Source organism: Camelina sativa, chromosome 16 (genome assembly GCF_030686135.1).
Source record: "Camelina sativa cultivar CO46 ecotype springtype chromosome 16, ASM3068613v1".
Taxonomy (NCBI): domain Eukaryota; kingdom Viridiplantae; phylum Streptophyta; class Magnoliopsida; order Brassicales; family Brassicaceae; genus Camelina; species Camelina sativa.
This window is the reverse complement of record NC_141895.1, coordinates 23,306,278-23,325,933: the sequence shown is the minus strand read 5'-3', so window position 1 is coordinate 23,325,933 and position 19,656 is coordinate 23,306,278. Positions and strand designations below refer to the sequence as shown.

Below are 19,656 nucleotides of genomic sequence, written 5' to 3'. Positions count from 1 at the left end.
GATTCCCTTACCTCGGTGGTTTTCCTTGTCATCATGATTTCTTTCCACAACTTGTAAACATTTTAATACGACATCGTTTTGGGTAACCAAAGTATCAAAAAATAATACGACATCGTTTTGGGTAACCAAAGTATCAAAAAATAAGAAGGTATTGTCAACACGACATCGTTTCATCGATTTTTATTCACTTTGGAACATATTACAGAACCAAAAAATCACAAATATTGGAAGATAACAAAATATATATAGCTCTCTTTTTTTTTTGTTTCTCTATATAAACATCAAACAAATACATCACAAAATTCACAGTTTTCACGTGGAAAAGAGTTCGATGGGAGATAGAGCTTCCATTACCTGATTTAACTGGTTGCGTCTCGGCTGTAGAATTGGTCAAGTGTCTTAGCAGGGATACGATGAAGAAGCTCGCGAGGGAAGATACGGAGCAATGTCCAAGCTAAGTCCAGCGACTGGAAGATGTTTCGTGTGTCATAAGCTCCTTGCATCACAAACTTCCTCTCAAACTTATCCAAAAACTCTAGATAAAGCAGGTCCTCTGAAGAAAGTGCTTCTTCTCCAACAACAGCTTTCATCGCTTGAACATCTTTACCAATTGCATAATTAGCATACAGTTGGTTCGACACATCTGAATGGTCTTTGCGAGTCATGCCTTCTCCAATAGCGCTCTAACAGAACGAGGAATGATACGTTAATAAAGATCTAGAGAGAAAATGTGATCGCTATTAATCAAAATGGAGTTGGATTCTAACCTTCATTAAACGAGAAAGAGATGGAAGCACATTGATGGGTGGATATATCTGTTTGTTAGGGAAGAAACATAGATGAAATTTGATTCAGACCCCAATCAAAATATAAGCGAAATTGGTAAGATCAGGGTCTCGCGGGGATTATTACCTGTCTGTTGTGAAGTTGCCTATCGATATATATCTGACCTTCAGTAATGTAACCAGTAAGATCTGGAGTTGGATGCGTGATATCTGGTTTTTTTTTTTTTTAAAACAACAAAGAGTATAAATATTGAAGTTTCCTAAGATACAAAACAAAAAATCTGGTGACTGTTTTTAGAGATAGAATTGTTTACCGTCATTGGGCATAGTGAGGATTGGGATTTGGGTGATGGAACCTTTTCTTCCTTCGATACGCCCAGCACGTTCATAAATAGTTGCAAGATCAGTGTACATATAACCAGGATATCCACGTCTTCCAGGAACTTCTTCTCGAGCAGCAGAAACCTACAATTTCTCAAGCCTATTATTATCAATTTGAAGAAAAAAAAAATTATGGAATAATGAGACTACTCCAGTATGAAATTTTCATTTTACCTCACGAAGGGCATCAGCATAAGAACTCATATCGGTCAAGATCACGAGGACGTGTTTCCCACATTCATAAGCCAGATATTCAGCTGTTGTGAGGGCAATTCGAGGAGTGATGATTCTCTCAATGGTTGGGTCATTGGCCTGTTAAATTAATAGAAGGTCAGTTCCGTTTGAAGGTAAGAAATATTACACCAAAAAAACAGCATGATCTGATAATAATAAGCTTTAGAAGTTACAAGTAGTAAATATACCAGGTTCAGGAAAAGAGTAACTCTCTCCATTGATCCATTTTCTTCAAAATCTCGCTTGAAGAACTGAGCAGTCTCCATGTTCACACCCATAGCTGCAAACACAATTGCAAAATTGTCCTCTCCATGATCCTAGAAAACCACAAGAAGGGGGACAAATCATGGCTTTAATGAGCGACAAACAACGTTGAAGAAGAATGTCTACAAACAAGGATATTCAACTTTTTTTTATAAAGAAACAGAGTTTCCTTTAAAAGCAAAGAGCATCTCCAAATTGAAGGCCTTTAGATATACCACAAAGTAATCAACACACTTGTAGAAAAAAGTTTTTTAGCGAAATCTTCTGATTATATATATTTGTGGTGATACTGGTTACAAGGATTACCTCAAGTAGATCAACAGTTTTTTCCAAACGCTTGACAAGACCAGCCTGACGACAAATCTGAGCAGCAATTTCATTATGTGGAAGACCAGCAGCAGAGAAAAGAGGAATCTTCTGTCCACGAGCAATGGAATTCATGACATCAATGGTCGAAATCCCTGTCTGTATCATCTCTTCTGGATAGGTTCTTTCACTGGGGTTGATTGAACTTCCTATCAATATAACAGACAGACACATTTAAGAAAAAAAACCAAAACACATAGACAGGATATTATTGCTTCAGAGATCTCAATGGAGCAAAAATTTCCTCCTGAATAATTACCTGAGATATCAAGGTATGCCTCTGGCAAAATAGGAGGGCCATTATCAATTGGTTTACCAGAACCGTTAAATATGCGGCCAAGCATGTCCAATGATACAGGTGTTTTCAAAACCTGAAACACACAAAGTTAATAAACAGGAAGCAAACACAACAACCAATCGTTACAAAAGAACAGGCTGAGTAAGAAAGAATGAATGCTTTAGTGGAAACTGGAAAGTTACCTCTCCAGTGAATTGCACAGTGGTAAACTTGTTGTCAATTCCAGATGTCCCTTCAAAAACCTGAAACCCTTAGCTGAGTAAGTCAATGTGCAAAATGACTTATTCATTACAGATCCAGATTCACATAAATATAATTACTAGTTTGAAACAATAATGGACAAAAAAAATCGAAACCTGGACAACAGCTTTCTCGCCATCGACTTCCAAAACCTGACCACGTCTTGTTGATCCATCTCCTAAGCGAATATTAACAATCTCCTGGTACTTTGGACCCTGGCACAAGAAAGTGTTAGTCAGTAAATTTTCTCTCACAAAGTAAATCAGCATCGCTTGATGAAACAAAATTCAAAAGTTATGATCTTACTTTCACTTTGTCAAGAATGACCAATGGTCCTGCAACACCAGAAACAGTTCTGTACTCTGCAATTCAAAGATCCATGATCAGTCATATATATATACTAGAGAAAAATAGTTAACAACATCAACGACTTGAGAACATCGAAAACAAACGAGATTTGGATAAGTAAGTTCTGAATAAAACAAGATCAAACTGCAAACAAATCCATATATCGATGGGGGTGACTTACCCATGCCGATCTCCAAAGTCCCTTCTTCCACGTCGATATCATTCGTCCCCATTTTCACAGATCAAGCCGCTCCCTGGTTACAAAATCAATGGAAAATTTCGATCCAATTATCATACACAAACTCAGATTGACAAAAGTTCCGGTGAAAGTGAACAAGGTAAGAGACGCAATCGAATTGCGCAAGGATGATCTGAATCATCAGAAACATGTACCTGGAACGATCCGATTCGAGCCGAGACAGAGAGAGAGAGTTATGGTTTATGAGTTTCTCTGTGACTACTACTAATCAAGTTCCTTCTCTGTGAACGTGGTTAGACCATATCTCAATATCTTAATTATTTTATGGGTCCCGGATCGTAATTTATGTTTTATATCTTTTTGTATAAAAAGTCTTTTATTTACATTTATAGACCAAACTCTGTAAATTGCAAAAACAGTCCATTATTATATTAGCTCACGTTTATGCCACGCCAGCAAAAATAAAATCAACGGTTGGAGATGAAATAGAGTTGTGTCTCGCTTAGCTTCTGAGCAATCGTAGCCGTTGCTTACACTCACCGTCTCTCTCTCTGGTTCCTTTTTTAATACTAATTAATCTCCGGCGATCACGGGAAGAGAGAAAGAGTGTGATCGAGGGAATGACGATTCGAACAACGGGTTTGTTGTTCCTTGTCGTCGTCTTCATCATCGGAACGCGAGTAGAAGCGCAGCTAGTGCCGCCGGTGAGGCAAGATGGTTTCGTTTACCCACCGGGTCATCGTTTTGTTGACCCGAATACTATACTGATTGAGGCGTTTTATGACCCGGTTTGTCCGGATAGTAGAGACTCTTGGCCGCCTCTGAAGCAAGCTCTTCATCACTATGGATCTCGCGTTGCTCTTCTCCTCCATCTCCTTCCTTTACCGTCAGTTCTCTAGTTTCTCTTTTTTGCCTTCAATTTGTGTCTCTGAGCTTAAAATTGAGATTGTTCTGAGCTTAGTTATAATTTCAATTTTGTTCTCCATGCAATTTAAGTACCTTCCTTCCTGTATTGATTGATTCTAAGTTTCTAACTATCATAACGACAAATAGCTTATGAAAGGTTTGGGCTTTAAAATATGTTTCGCTCTCTGTTTTATAAATTGTTCATTTAAGATTTGTCAAAAAAAAAAACTGTTCTTGTAATGAATCTTGGCTTTTTTTTTTTTGGAATTTGCAGCTACCATGACAATGCATATGTAACCTCTCGGGCTTTACACATTGTGAATACTAAAAACGCCAATGCTACGTTCTGTTTGCTGGAAGGGTTCTTCAAGCATCAGGTTTGTTCAATGTTTGATAGTAAAAACTTGTTTTGCAGGTCTGGGAAACAAAAGAGTGATCTTAATCTTGTAGTCTTGAAGCTGAAACTTAGCTCTCTGTGAATCTCTCTTCTGCTGGTTATATTGTTTGAATCTAAGAATTGATTATGTGATGTTTGTATGGTTCACTGAAACTGTTTTTTTTTTTTACAGACAATGTTCTACAATGCGCAAACACAGCTCCTGTCAAGACCTGAAGTTGTGGAGAAAATAGTCCACCTCGGAACAGGGACGTTGGGAAACTCATATCAATCGGTCCTCAAATCCGGCTTCAGCGACAAAAAATCTGATCGTGCAACCAGGGTTTCCTTCAAGGTAATTCTTTCAGCTTCCTTCTTTGACACCTTTCACTGGTTTAGGAACTAAAATTATTTATAGACAGAGACAAGGTGACTGGCTGCTTAGTCATCATCTTATATGTTGCCGTCCCTTTAATATCCCCCACACAAACAAAAAAATTGAATTGGCGTTAGGGCAGTAGAAGAATACGGAGTTCTAATGACCTGTGTTACCATGGCTACTCTCACTGTGTTACCTGAAAAATAATTTTAAGTTCATATTTAGCTTTTGTGGCGTTATGTATTGCAGTATAGTGCTTCCAGAGGGGTTTATGGGACACCAACCTTCTACGTAAACGGGTTCGTACTGTCTGATACTGCTTACCCCTCAAATTTCGGAGGATGGAAAAAGATCATTGATCCTCTGGTTCAACCACATGAGGCCGAGATATAAGATAACCCTCGTTTCCTTCCTTTGAAGATCTTAAGTGTTTTTTGCTTATCTGTACTGTAATGTATATGACTTGTCCAAATTTGTATATGTTGTTCATTGTATTTGTAATTAAGGAAAGTGATCTATATAAAAGCTGGCCAGCCCGGTTATATTAAACAGAAATTGTAATGACAAAGGTGAATTTTATCTAATATACTAAGCAAAAAGAGCTGTTTACAAATTTTGGACGTTTTTAACTTCAGTGATTTTTAAATCGTGAGAAACATAAATCTTCATAACATCATTAACACTATATTAATTTACATGTTAAAATAAAAACATTTTAATCACATGTAGAATTTATTGTAAAACTTTTTCGGATATTGCTAATTTTCAAATATCTTGTAGTACTTTTATTCCAAATTATCCATATCGTACAAGTGTGGCCTACTTTTGTTCTAATAGTAGTGAACCAAACGTATCCTCCATCTGTCTTGTGTAGTTGTGTCAACGTCGTGAGGAGGTGTGATCATGTGATAAAGCTTTGTTAAAAGATTAAGGATCATATGCTATTAGTCTTAAGTTAGATGGTTCAATTTTGGATTGTGCCACAAAAAATAAAAAGAAAAAAGGTTAAATGCTTCTCACGTTTGGATGGGTCAAGGCTTTCCAACAATATTTTATTTTGTAATAATGGATTGTCACATTCATAACAGTTACATATATTTTAGCTAAGTTCAAACATTCATTATTTTTCTTTTCTCTTAAGAAAACATAGATCTCAGTTTCTTCTTGATGTTTGACAGTTATTATTTTGCTCATAAAATTTCCTAAGAATTGTATATATAACTATATTAAATGATGGTATAGTAAGTATTTTTATTGTGCGTATAAAACTGAGAATATTTTTATAAGTTTGTCTAAACACTGTAGCATAGAGTGTAAGGGGGTGTTATTAGATTAATGCTTTTAATGGATTTGAATTAACATGTGACAATAGTGGATTTTAAAGTCCAATGTATTTGTGTGGATTTTATAATGTATATAACGTGGATTTGAAAGTCATTATTAATGTATTTTTTGTGATTATTATGGATTTTTTTTTAAGTTAAATATTAAATATATATATATATATATATATATATATATATATATATCAATGAGTTCAAAAAGGATCCAACTCTATCACAATGAGTTCACAAAAAAAACTTATTCCAATAACGCAATTATGTCTTCATCATACAACAGTTTTGTTTTTGATCATACACATCAAGAGACAAAAGAATCTTTAAGAAGCTTTCAAAGTGGCTATTACTGTGTATCCAATGCAAGATTGCGCCATGTTTCTGCATCTTCTTGCTGAGTTTTTTGATCTGAGACAATTGCAATGGGAAGGATTACATTAGTCAAGCAGCTGTACAGATCATAAAGCTCAAACTAATATTATCTTCCCCCAAAAATCTTATGATCGCTGCAATAACTCAAAAGTCTCAATTTGTTATAATCCTCCTGACCTGTTTACAACAAAACAAAAAGTTTCAGAACCAAAGGCATAGCTGCTGCTATTACTACTATGTAAGAAGATCCCCAATATTTGACAGTACCTGCGATATCCCACAATCCTAGTTATCACATTAGTCATTAGCGCTTAAGTTATCGAAAACAGTGGATACATAATCATGTTCCACAGAAAGTCGCAAGATTCAGTGAGATACAAGCTTCACAAAGTGGCATTATGAGATCTTAACATGGGGGTTTAATATCTTGGATCAGTAGTGTAAGCTAACAGTTTTAAGAAACGTCTATGTTTCAAAGACAATAGAGATATGTAGAATCAAATGGCTAAGTAAAGCAAAAGCAGAACAGCTAGCACTGGAGGCAATGGAAGATCTGAACCAATAATACCACAAAAATCTTTGATGAAGTTCTACACCAAAATTAAATTAAATCAACAACCACAGAGGTTTTTATAGGTCTTGGTGTGAACGATAAGTTCCATGAATTTGATAACGGAGAATCAAAAGTTAATCCTGATTCCTCACAAATAAACAGAATCCCTCGCCATTACACAGAAGAATACATGAAAGACGATTCCTTCTCACTGGATGAGTGAAAGAAACAAAGAGAAGATAGTGAAATCTGATCTAGAAAACTACAAAACCAAATCCAGAGATTTTCAATCAGAAACATGAGAAGTGAAGGAACAAAGGGAATCACCCTCTCAAATTCCAAATCAAACCCGAGTAGAGAATGAAAAAAAAAATTCCAAATCAAACACGAAGGCTGTAGAGAAAGGGAGAGAAAGAAAAAAAAAATCCCGGAGAAAAGGTGTGGTATCGTGTTTGTTCATATTTTAATACCAAAGTATGTTCAAATCCAAATTAACCTTTTAAAGTCCACAATCTAATAACACTTCCTAAGTGTACTCGTGTGCAAAAATAAACACAGACACGTTCTCCAAATATTATAATTAAACTACAATTTTGTCTTTTTAATATATTTAATAATACTACTAGTTAGTACCGAAAATCCAGAATTATTTTCTATTAATAACTTGTAGATTTGGTTCTCATCAAAACAATTAATTTTCTTTTGTTTTCTGAAAAAGCCATTTAGACTTTTTCCTTCGCATTTTGTGCAACTGGATAATCTTTTTGAAGACTTTATTACAAGAATTTGGAATTTACATACTCTCACAAAAGAAAAAAAGAAAAAAACATATGGCTCAAACATAACCGGAAAAATCTAACTAAACCGAATTTCTGAACCAGTCCTTATTATTTGTTACCGGTTCCGAGTAAATTATTCATTGTACTCGACCGGTTAAACTTGATTTAGCGTGGTTCGGTCTGGTTGGGTTTAAAATAAAATCGTGAACCGAAACCGATTAGGGTAGTGTGCAACGTGTGTGTGTGTGGAAGAGAAGTAGTGCGGCTGTGGTATATATCAGAGAGAGGCTTTGCATCAAATGGTTCTTCTTAGGGCGTATAAGGAGAAGAAACAAAGCCGTACAAAGAGGGCTCTTCCTTGGGCATAAACCACCATTTTTCGTTTTATCTGAAATCTTCGTCTCTCTCGTAAGATCTAACCGCAACAACTGCTTAAGGTAGAGCATCAAAAGCGATATCGATTGATTTATTCGAAGATAAATCCCGATTTTATTCTTTTTCCTTCTGGTTTCGCTCTGTATGTTTTGCTACAAGGATTCGACAAAATCCATAAACCCTAGGTTCTCGCTGATTTTCTTGTTTTCTCTTTTTTTTTTTGGGGTGGGATTCAGATGGATAGGTATCACAGAGTGGAGAAGCCGAAGGCGGATACGCCGATTGATGCGAACGAGATTCGAATCACTAGTCAAGGCAGGGCACGAAACTACATCACCTATGCGATGACTCTTCTTCAGGTATATTTGCATATTCGATGAATCTGAAATGTGTTAATCCAATTCATGTTTATGTAATTCTTTTATGTGTGCGTGTGTGTGACGTGTTGGGAGATTTGGTTTAGGGTTTATGAACGGTTTTTGTCAACTGGTGTGGAGAATGTTTTGAATCCAGAGATCAATATTTTTGAGGTTTAGTATAAGCTCTTTTGTAATCTAGGCGTTATATACTTTACAATTAATTTGGGATTATAAAATGATTAGATTCTTTTGCTTCATTTATGTTGACATGAGTTTTGCCTTGTGATTGAACAAATTTATGATGATTCAAGGATTCTTATTAGATAGATGCTGTAAACTTTTTTTTGAGTAATTAGTAATGTCATTTGTTGTGTGATTAAGGATGATTAAGTTTTCCCATTGTGGGATTATGATTCAGTTGAACAATTTTATATGGACTTTGTTTTCTTTTTATAGGAAAATGGTTCAAGTGAAGTTGTATTCAAGGCAATGGGAAGAGCTATCAACAAGACTGTGACCATTGTAGAGCTGATTAAGGTAATTCTGAGATTTGTCATTGTCCAATTCACTAAACGTAGTTCAGTTGATGGGTTATCTGAAATGTTCTTTTTAATGTGTTACGCAGAGAAGGATCCCTGATCTTCATCAGAACACATCGATTGGATCCACAGACATAACAGACACATGGGAACCACTTGAGGAAGGCCTTCTACCGTAAGGGGCCATTAAAACTTTTATAAAAACGCATTTTCAATATGTTCGCCTGTTACTGTTACTTATTTCTTTCCTTTTCTATTTGTCTTGAAGTTTGGAGACTACAAGGCATGTGTCAATGATAACCATTACACTATCCAAGAATGAGCTTAATACATCTTCTGTTGGGTGAGATTCTAGTGTTCCCTTTGATGTTTCTGAACATTTTTTTTGTTTGTGGTCCAGCATAATCAGATACCTGCTTTATGTCTCAAGCAATTGTCTGTTGAGTTAGTCTGTCTCTGTCTGACAAAAAAATTGCAGCATCTTTAATTCTTTATTGTATCTCTAATTTTTATAGGCAGTGTCATAACTTTATTTATTCTAATAATTTTGATCGAATGATGTTTTAGGTACCAGTGCCCGATTCCTATGGAGATGGTGAAGCCAATGGGCGATATCGATTACGAAGGACGAGGTATGTTGACGTCACTCTCAGTGACTTTCTAAATTCGACTTTTACTTGCTGTCTTCATAAGTTTTCTTTTTTCATTTTTCTTGCAGAGGGTTCACCTGGTGGCAGAGGGAGAGGAAGAGGAAGAGGAAGGGGAAGAGGAAGGGGACGAGGCGGCAGAGGTTAGATTACTTCACTAATACTCTATATAGATCACCACGCATCCCATCTCAGCCTTTCAGTTTAGATTCTGAACATCCGAGTCATGGATATCATTTTGAGTTTTTTTTTTTCATCTGTTTGCTTTCAGGAAATGCTTATGTGAACGTTGAGTATGAAGATGGAGGTTGGGAACGTGATCAGTCCTATGGACGCGGCAGAGGACGTGGCAGAGGACGCAGCAGTCGTGGTCGTGGGAGAGGAGGATACAATGGTCCTCCAAATGAGTATGATGCACCACAAGATGGAGGTTACGGTTATGATGCTCCTCCTCATGAACACCGTGGATATGATGACCGTGGCGGTTATGATGGTCCTCAGCAAGGCCGTGGCGGTTATGATGGTCCTCAGCAAGGCCGTGGCGGTTATGATGGTCGTCAAGGTCGTGGCGGTTATGATGGTCCTTCTCAAGGTCGTGGCGGTTATGATGGTCCTTCTCAAGGTCGTGGTGGCTATGATGGTCCTCCTCAAGGCCGTGGTGGCTACGATGGACCTCAGGGCCGCGGTAAGACATGAGTTTTAGTACCCGGTTCTTAGTACTGTAATATGGTTGGTGAATAAGACATGAGTTTTGAGTTGGTTTGATGCAGGGCGTGGGCGTGGACGTGGAAGGGGAGGTCGTGGAAGAGGTGGAGGAGGAGGTCGTGGTGGATTCAACAACAACCGATCAGATGGACCAATTCAGGCAGCTGCTTGAGAGTGAGGTGTCGCTTAGACAAACATAAAAAGAAAAAAAAAGCCCAAGTCGTTGGATGTTTTTTTTCTATATCCTTGCTCTCTGTCTCTCTTTCTATGTTTGCTTCTTCTGTCCATCAAGAAGACATGTTTGCTGCCATAAAAGTGTATCTCTTTCCCCTTTCTTTTTCTTCTTTAATCCATTGATTCACAGTTTTTTTTTTTTTTTTTTTTTTTTTGAGTTTGTGGTCTGTTTTGTTTCTTTTCTAGAGTCGCTTAGGGTATAGTATATGTTCAATTTATTTTATGGTTGGTTAGAGAAGAACTACTGAGGCATCCTCTTTTCATTTTTGCTTTTGTTTGTCATCTCTTCTGTTTTGTAGTTTTGTTTAGGTGGGAGTGAGACACACAGTTTGGACAAATTAACTCTTTTTCTTGTTTGGTTATCAGTTTTTTTTAATGTGATGGAACAGTTGATTCTTTTATTTCAACGCACCCTTTTAATATTATACATGTCAAAGGAATTTACTCGAACGCATGCATTGTTGATACGAAAGAAAACGACGGATTAATATTTAACCAGAGAAGCAGAAGCCATCGATTCTCGAATTTGCTTCAGGACTTTTTTGTAGTTCTTTACATCGTTTTCCTTGGGTTAAAAGTTAAAAATCCTAGTTAAGATTAAGGCAGGTCCATGACAAAAAAACTCGTCAGCAATTTGACGTAAGTTAATTAAAAAAACGTTAAACGCCGTTGCCGGGGATCGAACCCGGGTCACCCGCGTGACAGGCGGGAATACTTACCACTATACTACAACGACTTTGTTGTTCATTCCAACGATACAATAAATTTATTAGTAATTATAATTCTGTCATGAAGGAAAAGACAGGGAAAATAGTTTGGGTAGGAAAAAGGAAAATACATGATTAACTTACTTCTTAATCCCTCACATGGCCACAACTCTCAATTTGTTGAAGAAACTGAGATTCGCGAAGAAAAAAGATGACTCAAGATGTGGAGATGAAAGACAATCACACCCCGACTCAATCCGTAGTCTCTGCTACTACCTCTACTCTGCAGCGTAAATCTCCTAAATCTATATACGTCAGTTTTCGCTACTAGGGTTGCTTTTATCCTTTTTTCACAATTTGATTTCATCGGAATGCTTCTTCTTTTTTTCCCCAGATTTGAAGGAGATTGCAGCTCTGATCGATACCGGTTCTTACACCAAAGAAGTCCGTCGTATTGCTCGTGCTGTACGTCTCACCGTCGGACTACGACAGAAGCTCACCGCTTCTGTGCTCTCTTCTTTCCTTGATTTCGCTTTGGTTCCTGGATCCGAGGCTCACACTCGTATTTCTCCTTTGGTTCCCAAGGTATCTCTCTCTCTCTAGCTTCCCCTTCTCTACTTTGATTTCCATGTGATTGTGAATTCTGAGCTTATTAGGTTCTGTAGCTTGCTCAATTTTAGATTACCCCTCTATTTGAATGCTTGAAGTTGACTTAAGCTGATGTTTGGATCTTTTTTTTGATGATGGGTTTCAGAGTGATGAACATGACATGGAAGTTGATACTGCATCATCAACATCTCAAGCTCCTCCTAAGCACTTACCTGCTGAGCTCGAGATTTACTGCTACTTCATTGTTCTTCTTTTTCTCATTGATCAGAAGAAGTACAACGAGGTTTACTTTTTTCTTCTGTCTCTTTAAGGGTCTTTGTTTTACATATTTTGTTGATTTAGTCTTGTTGAGGTCTTTTATTTACAGATGTGCTTTGCTTTCTTATCTTTTTTCAGGCCAAAGTTTGTTCTTCTGCTAGCATTGCTCGCCTCAAAAACGTTAACAGGAGAACCGTTGATGTCATTGCTTCTAAATTGTATTTTTACTACTCCTTAAGCTATGAGCTAACAGATGATCTTGCTGAGATACGTAGGTGAGTAGCTCGCAGCCTGTTTGTTTTACGTCTTTTATTTTGATTAGTCTAACAAACAATTATCTGATTACTTGTATCTCTTTCGGTTGCAGTACCCTTCTTGCTCTACATCATTCGGCAACGCTGCGCCATGATGAACTTGGCCAGGTGCGTAATTTTCAGATTTTCTAATAACAATCAATCTTATGAATCTTTTGCTTTGATACTTAAAACTGCCATTCATGTTGCAGGAAACACTTTTGAATCTGCTGCTTCGCAACTACCTACACTACAATCTCTACGACCAAGCAGAGAAGCTTAGGTCAAAGGCACCTCGATTTGAGGCACACTCGAACCAACAGGTAACCTTTTTCAGTCTTGCCTCCAAACACTTGGCATCGTGGCATTCTAGTTTTAGGTTATTGTGTATATCTATTTATCTGATGCTTACTCTTGCCAACTTTTCACTGTCAGTTTCTTCATATTGCTTTCACATATTCCTATTTCACTTATGAATCTGCTGCTATGCAATGCTCGTGTTCTTCTATGTATGTTGCACTATGGTTGTTGTACCTTCTGTAATTCAGTTTTCTTGTTTCTCTTGTTATATTTCTGAAACTGCTCATTGATCATTTTTTCTTTAATCTACCTTACATGCTCCTTTTCTTCGCTTTATTGAACCTTCTCCTGATTTCTGAGACCTCCATCTTCACTAAGTATATGTATATTCTCTAGCTGGAAGATACTCATCTCATGATACGATATACAGTTTTGTAGGTATCTGTTTTACTTGGGGAAGATCCGGACGATTCAACTAGAGTACACTGATGCAAAAGAGAGCCTTCTCCAGGCTGCTAGGAAAGCACCTATTGCATCTTTGGGCTTCAGAATTCAGTGCAATAAGTGGGCTATTATAGTTCGACTGTTGTTGGGTGAAATTCCAGAACGGTCAATCTTCACTCAAAAGGGAATGGAGAAGCCTCTGAGGCCATACTTTGAGCTAACCAATGTAAGTCCATCACTGCATAAGTGACATCCTCTATAGTTAAGGTTCTCTTACTAATCTTCTTGTTTATATTATTGACAGGCTGTGAGGATTGGTGACTTGGAGTTATTTGGGAACGTCCAAGAGAAGTTTGCAAAAACATTTGCGAATGACAGGACTCACAACCTCATAGTTAGACTGCGTCACAACGTGATCAGAACAGGACTGCGCAATATCAGCATCTCTTACTCGAGAATCTCCCTACAAGACGTTGCACTGAAGCTAAGACTGAACTCAGCGAACCCAGTGACTGATGCAGAAAGCATTGTGGCTAAAGCCATTAGAGATGGAGCAATCGACGCAACCATTGACCACAAGAACGGTTGGATGGTCTCCAAGGAAACAGGAGACATCTACTCAACCAACGAACCTCAGACAGCGTTTAACTCCAGGATTGCGTTCTGTTTGAACATGCACAATGAAGCGGTCAGAGCCTTGAGGTTCCCTCCAAACACACATAAGGAAAAAGAAAGTGACGAGAAAAGGAGGGAGAAGAAACAGCAGGAAGAAGAACTCGCCAAATACATGGCTGAGGAAGACGATGATGACTTCTAGATCTGATTCAAATTCTATTTGGGTGTTAACTACTTTTGTTATATCGAGACATCTCTGCCTTTTGTTGTTGTTTTGCACATCGTTTCCCTTGCTTTATGAAATCAAAAACTCAAAACTTTTGTTAAAATAAGTTCATTCGGATTTATTTGCAGAGCTCATCAAAATTTTCTGATAAAATTCACCGTAGAGGCGAAGAAGATGCGGTAATGTACTAATAATATAGAAACATGATTCAAATCCAAGATTAGTAAATGGGCCTTGTTTAAGGCCCATTAGTTATCTAATTCCAAATCGGCGAAGTATCTCCGATTGTGGTCTCGCCGTCGAAAGGTCAAAACACTCGAAAATATTTTTGTTCTCTGTGTCGTTGTTTTTGTCTGAAACTTACGGAGGATGGAGGAGATTCAGAGGACTGAGGTAACGAAGAATCCAGAGATTGAGGATATTATCGAATTAACTATGCAAAGTGTAGAAGCATGCGACAACGAGCAACAGAAGCAGCAAGCTCAAGAAGATGGTGACAAGCGAGATGAAGACGAAGACGAAGACGAATTGAGAAAACTGCTACTTTCAGATATTGGAGAGCTTCCCCTTATTCCTCCTTCAGCTACACAAATCAATTTTGTTTCTTACTTCATCACAGGTTCGTTCACAGCAGATTCAGCTACTGCCCCCTTTTGATAGTTTTGAAGTGAATTAAACCCTTTTCAATATTTTGTAGATTTCACGAAATCAGGTCATGATCAATACATTTACCGTCACGCTAATGGGTATGTCCAAAGATTGTTCCTTTTTTTTGAATCTCACATTGAAAATAATGAAATTGGTTCTCTTACTTGTGTCTTGTGTGTTTGTTTGTTTGTTAGTTTGTGTGTAATTGGATTGGCACCTACGCATATAGCTTTTAAAGACGAAGGTGGGATCACTAACGTCGATTTCAATGTCGGTAAGTCTGATCGTAGCGTCTTGAAAGTCTCCGGCAAGCGTAAAAAGGTTGCATTCTCTTTGTATTCTTGCTTGAAGTTGCAGTTCCAATATTTGTTTGTTTCACTTTCTTTGATTGAGTCGAGCTTCTGGCTTTAGCTAGTGTTTATTTCACATGCTCTTATTGTGCAGAATGCGTTGCGCTCTGAATCGAATACGGCATTGTGCAAAGTTTCCACTTCAAAAGATTCCTACATTGTGAGGTGCAAAGCTTTTTTCTTGTTTCATCACTTTCCTTTGTTCTATGTTTTCATATGCAAAAAAAGATGAAGTTGTTTTTGTTCTGAGTTGTTTTTTTTTTTTCACTAGGTGCTGCGTTAAAGGCTCTCTCTTGGAGGTGAACGAGAGATTAATCACGCAACCTGAGCTGCTTAATTCATCGGTAAGAAATAAGAGGAGAAAAGTTTGATAATTTATACATATTCTCAAATTGATAAACCAATGAAAATCTAATGTTTTTGCTATGAGTGTCTATTGTTGCTGTATCTTCTATAACAGTTTGAGGTCTTATGTTATAATAACTTCTAATGTCAAGATTTTTGCTTATGGCATCGGTCTAGTAACTCACTCAAGTAACTTGATCATCGTTTCTTTACTTCTATGCATGAGTAGGATAAAGCTGATGCTGTTCTGAATCTTGGTTACCACCCGGCTCCCATTCTTATAAGATCTAACATTTTTTTCAGGCTGATCGAGAAGGGTATATTGCGATAATCATGCCAAGACCTGCAGATTGGACCAAAAACAAGGAATCACTGATAACGCTGGAGGAATATAAAGAAAAGAAAGAAAAAGTACAGTCTGACAAATCTTTGGAACCGAGTTTGCTCTGAAATCTGATGCTTCTCAAGTCAGATTAGGTGAAGAACTTTGAAGGATTTTTGCAGTCTTGTTGTTCTACAAAATTTATGAAGTTGTTATCTTGTGTTTTGTTGGCTGGCAACATCATTTTGGGAATGTTCTTCATAAAACCTTTTTACTTTACCAAAAAAAAGAAGAAGCGAAATTACATAAGTATACAGTAAAACTTCTATAAATTAATAATGTTGGGACTAAGACATTTTATTAATTTATAGTGATATTAATTTATCTATAAATTAATAATTATTATTTTATAGTGTAAATTAATAATTATTAATTTATAGATATATTTTTAATTGTTTATTTTTTTAAAAATTATGAATTGGAACAACTATAGCAAAATAAGATTAAACTTTCGGATGTTATAAATTTTATGGTTTAGGAATTGAACTTGTAATATTTAGAAAGCACTATTTACAATAAATTACAAATATTATAGACAAATTGACTTATACACATGAGACACATAAATTCAAATCTATGAATAATAATATCAATTCTCCTATTTTAATAATCTGTCAAATTATCAAATTGTAAATGATGCATATCTAAAAATTAAAACTTTAAATTTAATTATTTGTATGATTATGTTATAAAATATTTTAGAGATATCATTATAGGTTGAAAATACAACATTACAATTGTTCTATAGAATTGAGCTTTAGGAGAAACATACACTATTATATCAGTATATATATATATATATATATATATATATATAAAAATTTACATAATTATTAATTTATGATATTATTGGGACTATATTTTATAAGGAGATTTCGAAAAAATTATTATCTTATTATCTTATCGAATATTGTTAATTTTTACACTGGCCCGACTTGGGACCAGCAAAATTTATTAATTTATAGTGTTTATTAATTTATAGAGTATTAATTTATAGAGGTTTTACTGTATATAACTTTGAAGCTGCTTTTTTTTTTTTTTCCTATTACAAAACTATAATCCAAGCTTGTAGTGTTCTTTATGCACATAACTAGTCTCACCCATTTAAATATATTCTAATGATTAGTTATTTATTTCTATCAAATCTATTTAGACTCATTTAAGCTACTAATAATTATTTATTTATGATTAATTATTTATTTCTATCCTATTCATAATGCTATTATGATATTTTAAAAAATATTCGGATAATTATCAACATATATATGGAGTAATTTTATACCGCAAAACTGTGTTTCAGCATTATTTATATATGGTTTTTTTTTTAAAGAGACTTTTAATATTTTGTTGTTATCTACAGTTTGTGAGAAAACAGTTTTTGGTGAAAAACCACAATTTTGTGATTTTGGTGGAAAAACAGTTTTGCCGTATAAAATAATATAATGTAAATAGAAAATTTAGTTTTTAATGTATTTAATACTTATATATTAATATTTTATTTTATTTATTAAGATATTTTAAAAATTATTCGGATAATTATCAACATATATATGGACTAATTATTAAATGAATATTACAGCCTAATTTAACATCTTACACTTATAACTCGGGGAATTGTGTCTCTTATCAGAATCTAATTCAACTAGAAATAGTATTGTGTTGTGAATATTTTTTTTTTAAGTCTAATTGTAATTCAAGTAGGAATAGGAAGGCTCATTCCATTATATAAATAATCCTTGACGTTTCGGTTTCAGGTTATTTTGACTCAACCTTTGTATTCAAGAGATCGAGAAACATTATTTTCGGACCATCACATAGTTCTATTTGATCAAACAAGTTTTTGCTCACCTTCTTTATCAATATGACTAGTCAGAATAGAAACACAAATCATCAGATTCAAGGTTCAGTCTCGAACGGATCAAGTCGACGAATAGTCAGACAAGTGCAACCTCAACCGTGGTTTCCTTTTCCACAGTTTTCTTATAGACCTACGTTTGGTAAGTTGTTATCAATATAAATTGGCGTTTACTTTTTATATAGTAACTATTTTGAGTTTTCTAATAACTTATGTGATTTATACAGATTTATCGGAACTTCCAGATTTAAGGAGGTTGGCATTACAGTCCAATTTGCCTTCGTCCATCCGTTTTCAGATTGATTATTATTTTAGGTAAATAAACTTTTATTGTTTGGTTTATTTACTTTCGAGTTAATTTTCTGAATTTATAGACATCGTTTGTCATATGTTTTACATTGATTGATATATAATGCAGCGATGAAAATTTGGTGAAAGATGTACACTTGAGATCTCAAATGGACAATCAAGGATGGGTTAATATTCTCTGTACTGCTGAATTTCCAAGAGTAAGTAACTTCAAAAGTTGATGGAATATATATTTGTTCTTTCAAGAATATGGTGTGTGTAATTAATATATATATATATATATATATAACAACTGATTTTTTTTCTTTCTTTTAAACCAGATCAAAAGCATGACCAATGATATTGAGTTGTTTTTGTGTTCACTGAGATCATCAGCTACGGTTGAAGTTCAGGTAATTACTAATTATTACACGTAACACATCTCTTCTTATTATCTTAAACTTAAATATGTAATACAATTTTTTTTAAAACATTTTATTTACTAGACACCTATAATTAATGGATAATGATATACTAATATTCACTGAATGTTGAAATCAAATTTTGTAGAATGTTAAGTTGCGGAAACGCATTGGATGGGAGAGATACGTACACCCGTGAAGGCTCCCTCCACGTACCGATAGCAATAATGAAGAGACCACGTACCGAGATAGCAATACTGAAGAAGAGACCAGTAGATTTTGATATATTATTTACCTTTGTCATACATACTTTTTGGTTTTGGGTTTTCTAAATATATATATTTATGTCGATCCACATATTGGATAATGATTAATGAAATACTAATATTCACTTTTATCATTTTTAGTCTCAATAATTTACTGCTGAAATTACTCAAAAAGCTTACGCTCTTTCCCTTATTTACGTCGAACAGATTATGCAACACATGTTTTGCATAGTGGCATGGATTTTTCATTTTTGCATCACATAGTTCATGAGGCCCTAACTTTGTTAAACCTTGTAATGCAAATATTAATCATTAGCGGTAATATTTTCTGACTGAGAGAATCTTAACAAATATCCGATGTCGTCCAGCGGTTAGGATATCTGGCTTTCACCCAGGAGACCCGGGTTCGATTCCCGGCATCGGAGCTTTTTGAGCAATTTTTTTATTTTTCCTTAACCGCTGATACTTTCTTGTAATTAGGTAGGAGATAGAGGCACATACGTCGCTTTGTTTTACAGTTTTTTTTTCCTTAACCGCTGATACTTTCTTGTAATTAGGAGGTAGAGGCACATACGTCGCTTTGTTTTACAGTTTTGTGAGCAATCACCTTAAGCACGAACTTAGAAATCTTTCCCTGTGGAAGTATTATGGCAACTGTTCTTGCAATAACTCTGTAATCTCCTTCTCAGTGGGTTTCAAACTCACGAACGCACACGGTGCTTCTTAAATATATGCAAACAAAGACCACATATTTAACTTACGTTTGAATCTTTGAAACCATATCACATCCTACAATTGATATTCGATACCAAAAAAGTGACAAGATAGGAGTGATTTCACTCATCCAGTTAAATCTTTTTATGTTACAGAAATTTCACTCATCCGACTGCTTCAATTTGGATATGCACTGATGCTCTGCAGCTGGAACTGAATCTTAGTCATCTCAAAGATAATGTAGAAGAGCATCAGTGC

General features: G+C 35.6%; 6 protein-coding genes, 1 long non-coding RNA gene and 2 other non-coding genes across 11 annotated transcripts; 6 read left to right on the top strand and 3 right to left on the bottom strand.

Moving 5' to 3' along the window:
- Positions 1-151: 151 nt before the first annotated feature.
- Positions 152-3,472, bottom strand: LOC104751494 (V-type proton ATPase subunit B1). Its single transcript, XM_010473448.3, has 13 exons — positions 3,310-3,472; positions 3,098-3,170; positions 2,875-2,930; positions 2,685-2,783; positions 2,511-2,570; positions 2,290-2,401; positions 1,971-2,179; positions 1,589-1,717; positions 1,341-1,478; positions 1,100-1,250; positions 913-995; positions 768-815; positions 152-683 (listed from the first exon to the last, which is right to left on the bottom strand). The coding sequence occupies exons 2-13, from the start codon at positions 3,147-3,149 to the stop codon at positions 360-362; spliced, it is 1,461 nt and encodes a 486-aa protein (XP_010471750.1). The 5' UTR covers positions 3,150-3,170; positions 3,310-3,472; the 3' UTR covers positions 152-359.
- A 21-nt stretch (positions 3,473-3,493) lies between these two features.
- On the top strand, positions 3,494-5,389 carry LOC104753872 (uncharacterized). The gene is made up of 4 exons (XM_010476058.3): positions 3,494-4,001; positions 4,296-4,398; positions 4,591-4,752; positions 5,026-5,389. Exons 1-4 carry the CDS (start codon positions 3,736-3,738, stop codon positions 5,167-5,169), a joined length of 675 nt encoding a protein of 224 aa, XP_010474360.2. The 5' UTR covers positions 3,494-3,735; the 3' UTR covers positions 5,170-5,389.
- Positions 5,390-6,341: 952 nt separating this feature from the next.
- Positions 6,342-7,496, bottom strand: LOC109129602 (uncharacterized). The gene is made up of 2 exons (XR_002035891.2): positions 6,753-7,496; positions 6,342-6,662 (listed from the first exon to the last, which is right to left on the bottom strand). It is a non-coding gene; the product is annotated as an uncharacterized LOC109129602 (long non-coding RNA).
- A 542-nt stretch (positions 7,497-8,038) lies between these two features.
- LOC104751492 (uncharacterized) lies at positions 8,039-11,077 on the top strand. 2 transcript variants are annotated; one of them, XM_087493172.1, is made up of 10 exons: positions 8,039-8,254; positions 8,429-8,551; positions 9,008-9,088; positions 9,177-9,265; positions 9,359-9,433; positions 9,658-9,722; positions 9,809-9,880; positions 10,009-10,242; positions 10,273-10,422; positions 10,508-11,077. In XM_087493172.1, exons 2-10 carry the CDS (start codon positions 8,429-8,431, stop codon positions 10,612-10,614), a joined length of 996 nt encoding a protein of 331 aa, XP_087349298.1. In that variant the 5' UTR covers positions 8,039-8,254; the 3' UTR covers positions 10,615-11,077. The 2 variants fall into 2 exon arrangements, with proteins under 2 accessions (XP_087349298.1, XP_087349297.1); XM_087493171.1 differs by having other exon boundaries at positions 10,009-10,422.
- Positions 11,078-11,340: 263 nt separating this feature from the next.
- TRNAD-GUC (transfer RNA aspartic acid (anticodon GUC)) lies at positions 11,341-11,412 on the bottom strand. The gene has a single exon. It is a non-coding gene; the product is annotated as a tRNA-Asp (tRNA).
- Positions 11,413-11,475: 63 nt separating this feature from the next.
- On the top strand, positions 11,476-14,231 carry LOC104713261 (26S proteasome non-ATPase regulatory subunit 3 homolog B). 2 transcript variants are annotated; one of them, XM_019238622.2, is made up of 8 exons: positions 11,476-11,673; positions 11,778-11,968; positions 12,138-12,275; positions 12,389-12,525; positions 12,618-12,672; positions 12,756-12,866; positions 13,274-13,513; positions 13,592-14,231. In XM_019238622.2, the coding sequence occupies exons 1-8, from the start codon at positions 11,595-11,597 to the stop codon at positions 14,102-14,104; spliced, it is 1,464 nt and encodes a 487-aa protein (XP_019094167.2). In that variant the 5' UTR covers positions 11,476-11,594; the 3' UTR covers positions 14,105-14,231. The 2 variants fall into 2 exon arrangements, with proteins under 2 accessions (XP_019094167.2, XP_087349296.1); XM_087493170.1 differs by lacking the exon at positions 12,389-12,525 and having other exon boundaries at positions 11,532-11,673; positions 11,778-11,906; positions 12,119-12,275.
- Position 14,232: 1 nt separating this feature from the next.
- On the top strand, positions 14,233-16,245 carry LOC104751490 (uncharacterized). Its single transcript, XM_010473445.3, has 6 exons — positions 14,233-14,747; positions 14,826-14,874; positions 14,971-15,097; positions 15,221-15,291; positions 15,398-15,470; positions 15,775-16,245. Exons 1-6 carry the CDS (start codon positions 14,498-14,500, stop codon positions 15,919-15,921), a joined length of 717 nt encoding a protein of 238 aa, XP_010471747.1. The 5' UTR covers positions 14,233-14,497; the 3' UTR covers positions 15,922-16,245.
- Positions 16,246-17,535: 1,290 nt separating this feature from the next.
- LOC147925888 (la-related protein 1B-like) lies at positions 17,536-18,818 on the top strand. Its single transcript, XM_087493169.1, has 5 exons — positions 17,536-17,850; positions 17,936-18,023; positions 18,127-18,217; positions 18,338-18,409; positions 18,567-18,818. Exons 1-5 carry the CDS (start codon positions 17,715-17,717, stop codon positions 18,615-18,617), a joined length of 438 nt encoding a protein of 145 aa, XP_087349295.1. The 5' UTR covers positions 17,536-17,714; the 3' UTR covers positions 18,618-18,818.
- Positions 18,819-19,037: 219 nt separating this feature from the next.
- TRNAE-UUC (transfer RNA glutamic acid (anticodon UUC)) lies at positions 19,038-19,109 on the top strand. The gene has a single exon. It is a non-coding gene; the product is annotated as a tRNA-Glu (tRNA).
- Positions 19,110-19,656: the final 547 nt, after the last annotated feature.

Excerpts from the sequence above, each read along its gene's own strand:
- LOC104751492 (XM_087493171.1), top strand. The coding sequence starts at position 8,429 with ATGGATAGGTATCACAGAGTGGAGAAGCCGAAGGCGGATACGCCGATT. Across the intron at positions 9,266-9,358 it reads CTTGAGGAAGGCCTTCTACC|TTTGGAGACTACAAGGCATG; the intron begins GTAAGGGGCCAT and ends TTTGTCTTGAAG. Across the intron at positions 9,881-10,008 it reads AAGGGGACGAGGCGGCAGAG|GAAATGCTTATGTGAACGTT; the intron begins GTTAGATTACTT and ends GTTTGCTTTCAG.
- LOC147925888 (XM_087493169.1), top strand. The coding sequence starts at position 17,715 with ATGACTAGTCAGAATAGAAACACAAATCATCAGATTCAAGGTTCAGTC. Across the intron at positions 17,851-17,935 it reads TTCTTATAGACCTACGTTTG|ATTTATCGGAACTTCCAGAT; the intron begins GTAAGTTGTTAT and ends TGATTTATACAG. Across the intron at positions 18,218-18,337 it reads GTACTGCTGAATTTCCAAGA|ATCAAAAGCATGACCAATGA; the intron begins GTAAGTAACTTC and ends CTTTTAAACCAG.
- LOC104751490 (XM_010473445.3), top strand. The coding sequence starts at position 14,498 with ATGGAGGAGATTCAGAGGACTGAGGTAACGAAGAATCCAGAGATTGAG. Across the intron at positions 14,748-14,825 it reads TGTTTCTTACTTCATCACAG|ATTTCACGAAATCAGGTCAT; the intron begins GTTCGTTCACAG and ends AATATTTTGTAG. Across the intron at positions 15,471-15,774 it reads CTGAGCTGCTTAATTCATCG|GCTGATCGAGAAGGGTATAT; the intron begins GTAAGAAATAAG and ends CATTTTTTTCAG.
- LOC104751494 (XM_010473448.3), bottom strand. The coding sequence starts at position 3,149 with ATGGGGACGAATGATATCGACGTGGAAGAAGGGACTTTGGAGATCGGC. Across the intron at positions 2,571-2,684 it reads GCGAGAAAGCTGTTGTCCAG|GTTTTTGAAGGGACATCTGG; the intron begins GTTTCGATTTTT and ends TAAGGGTTTCAG. Across the intron at positions 1,251-1,340 it reads ATGCTGATGCCCTTCGTGAG|GTTTCTGCTGCTCGAGAAGA; the intron begins GTAAAATGAAAA and ends GAGAAATTGTAG.
- LOC104753872 (XM_010476058.3), top strand. The coding sequence starts at position 3,736 with ATGACGATTCGAACAACGGGTTTGTTGTTCCTTGTCGTCGTCTTCATC. Across the intron at positions 4,399-4,590 it reads AAGGGTTCTTCAAGCATCAG|ACAATGTTCTACAATGCGCA; the intron begins GTTTGTTCAATG and ends TTTTTTTTACAG. Across the intron at positions 4,753-5,025 it reads CAACCAGGGTTTCCTTCAAG|TATAGTGCTTCCAGAGGGGT; the intron begins GTAATTCTTTCA and ends TATGTATTGCAG.
- LOC104713261 (XM_019238622.2), top strand. The coding sequence starts at position 11,595 with ATGACTCAAGATGTGGAGATGAAAGACAATCACACCCCGACTCAATCC. Across the intron at positions 11,674-11,777 it reads TACTACCTCTACTCTGCAGC|ATTTGAAGGAGATTGCAGCT; the intron begins GTAAATCTCCTA and ends TTTTTTCCCCAG. Across the intron at positions 12,526-12,617 it reads GATCTTGCTGAGATACGTAG|TACCCTTCTTGCTCTACATC; the intron begins GTGAGTAGCTCG and ends TTTCGGTTGCAG.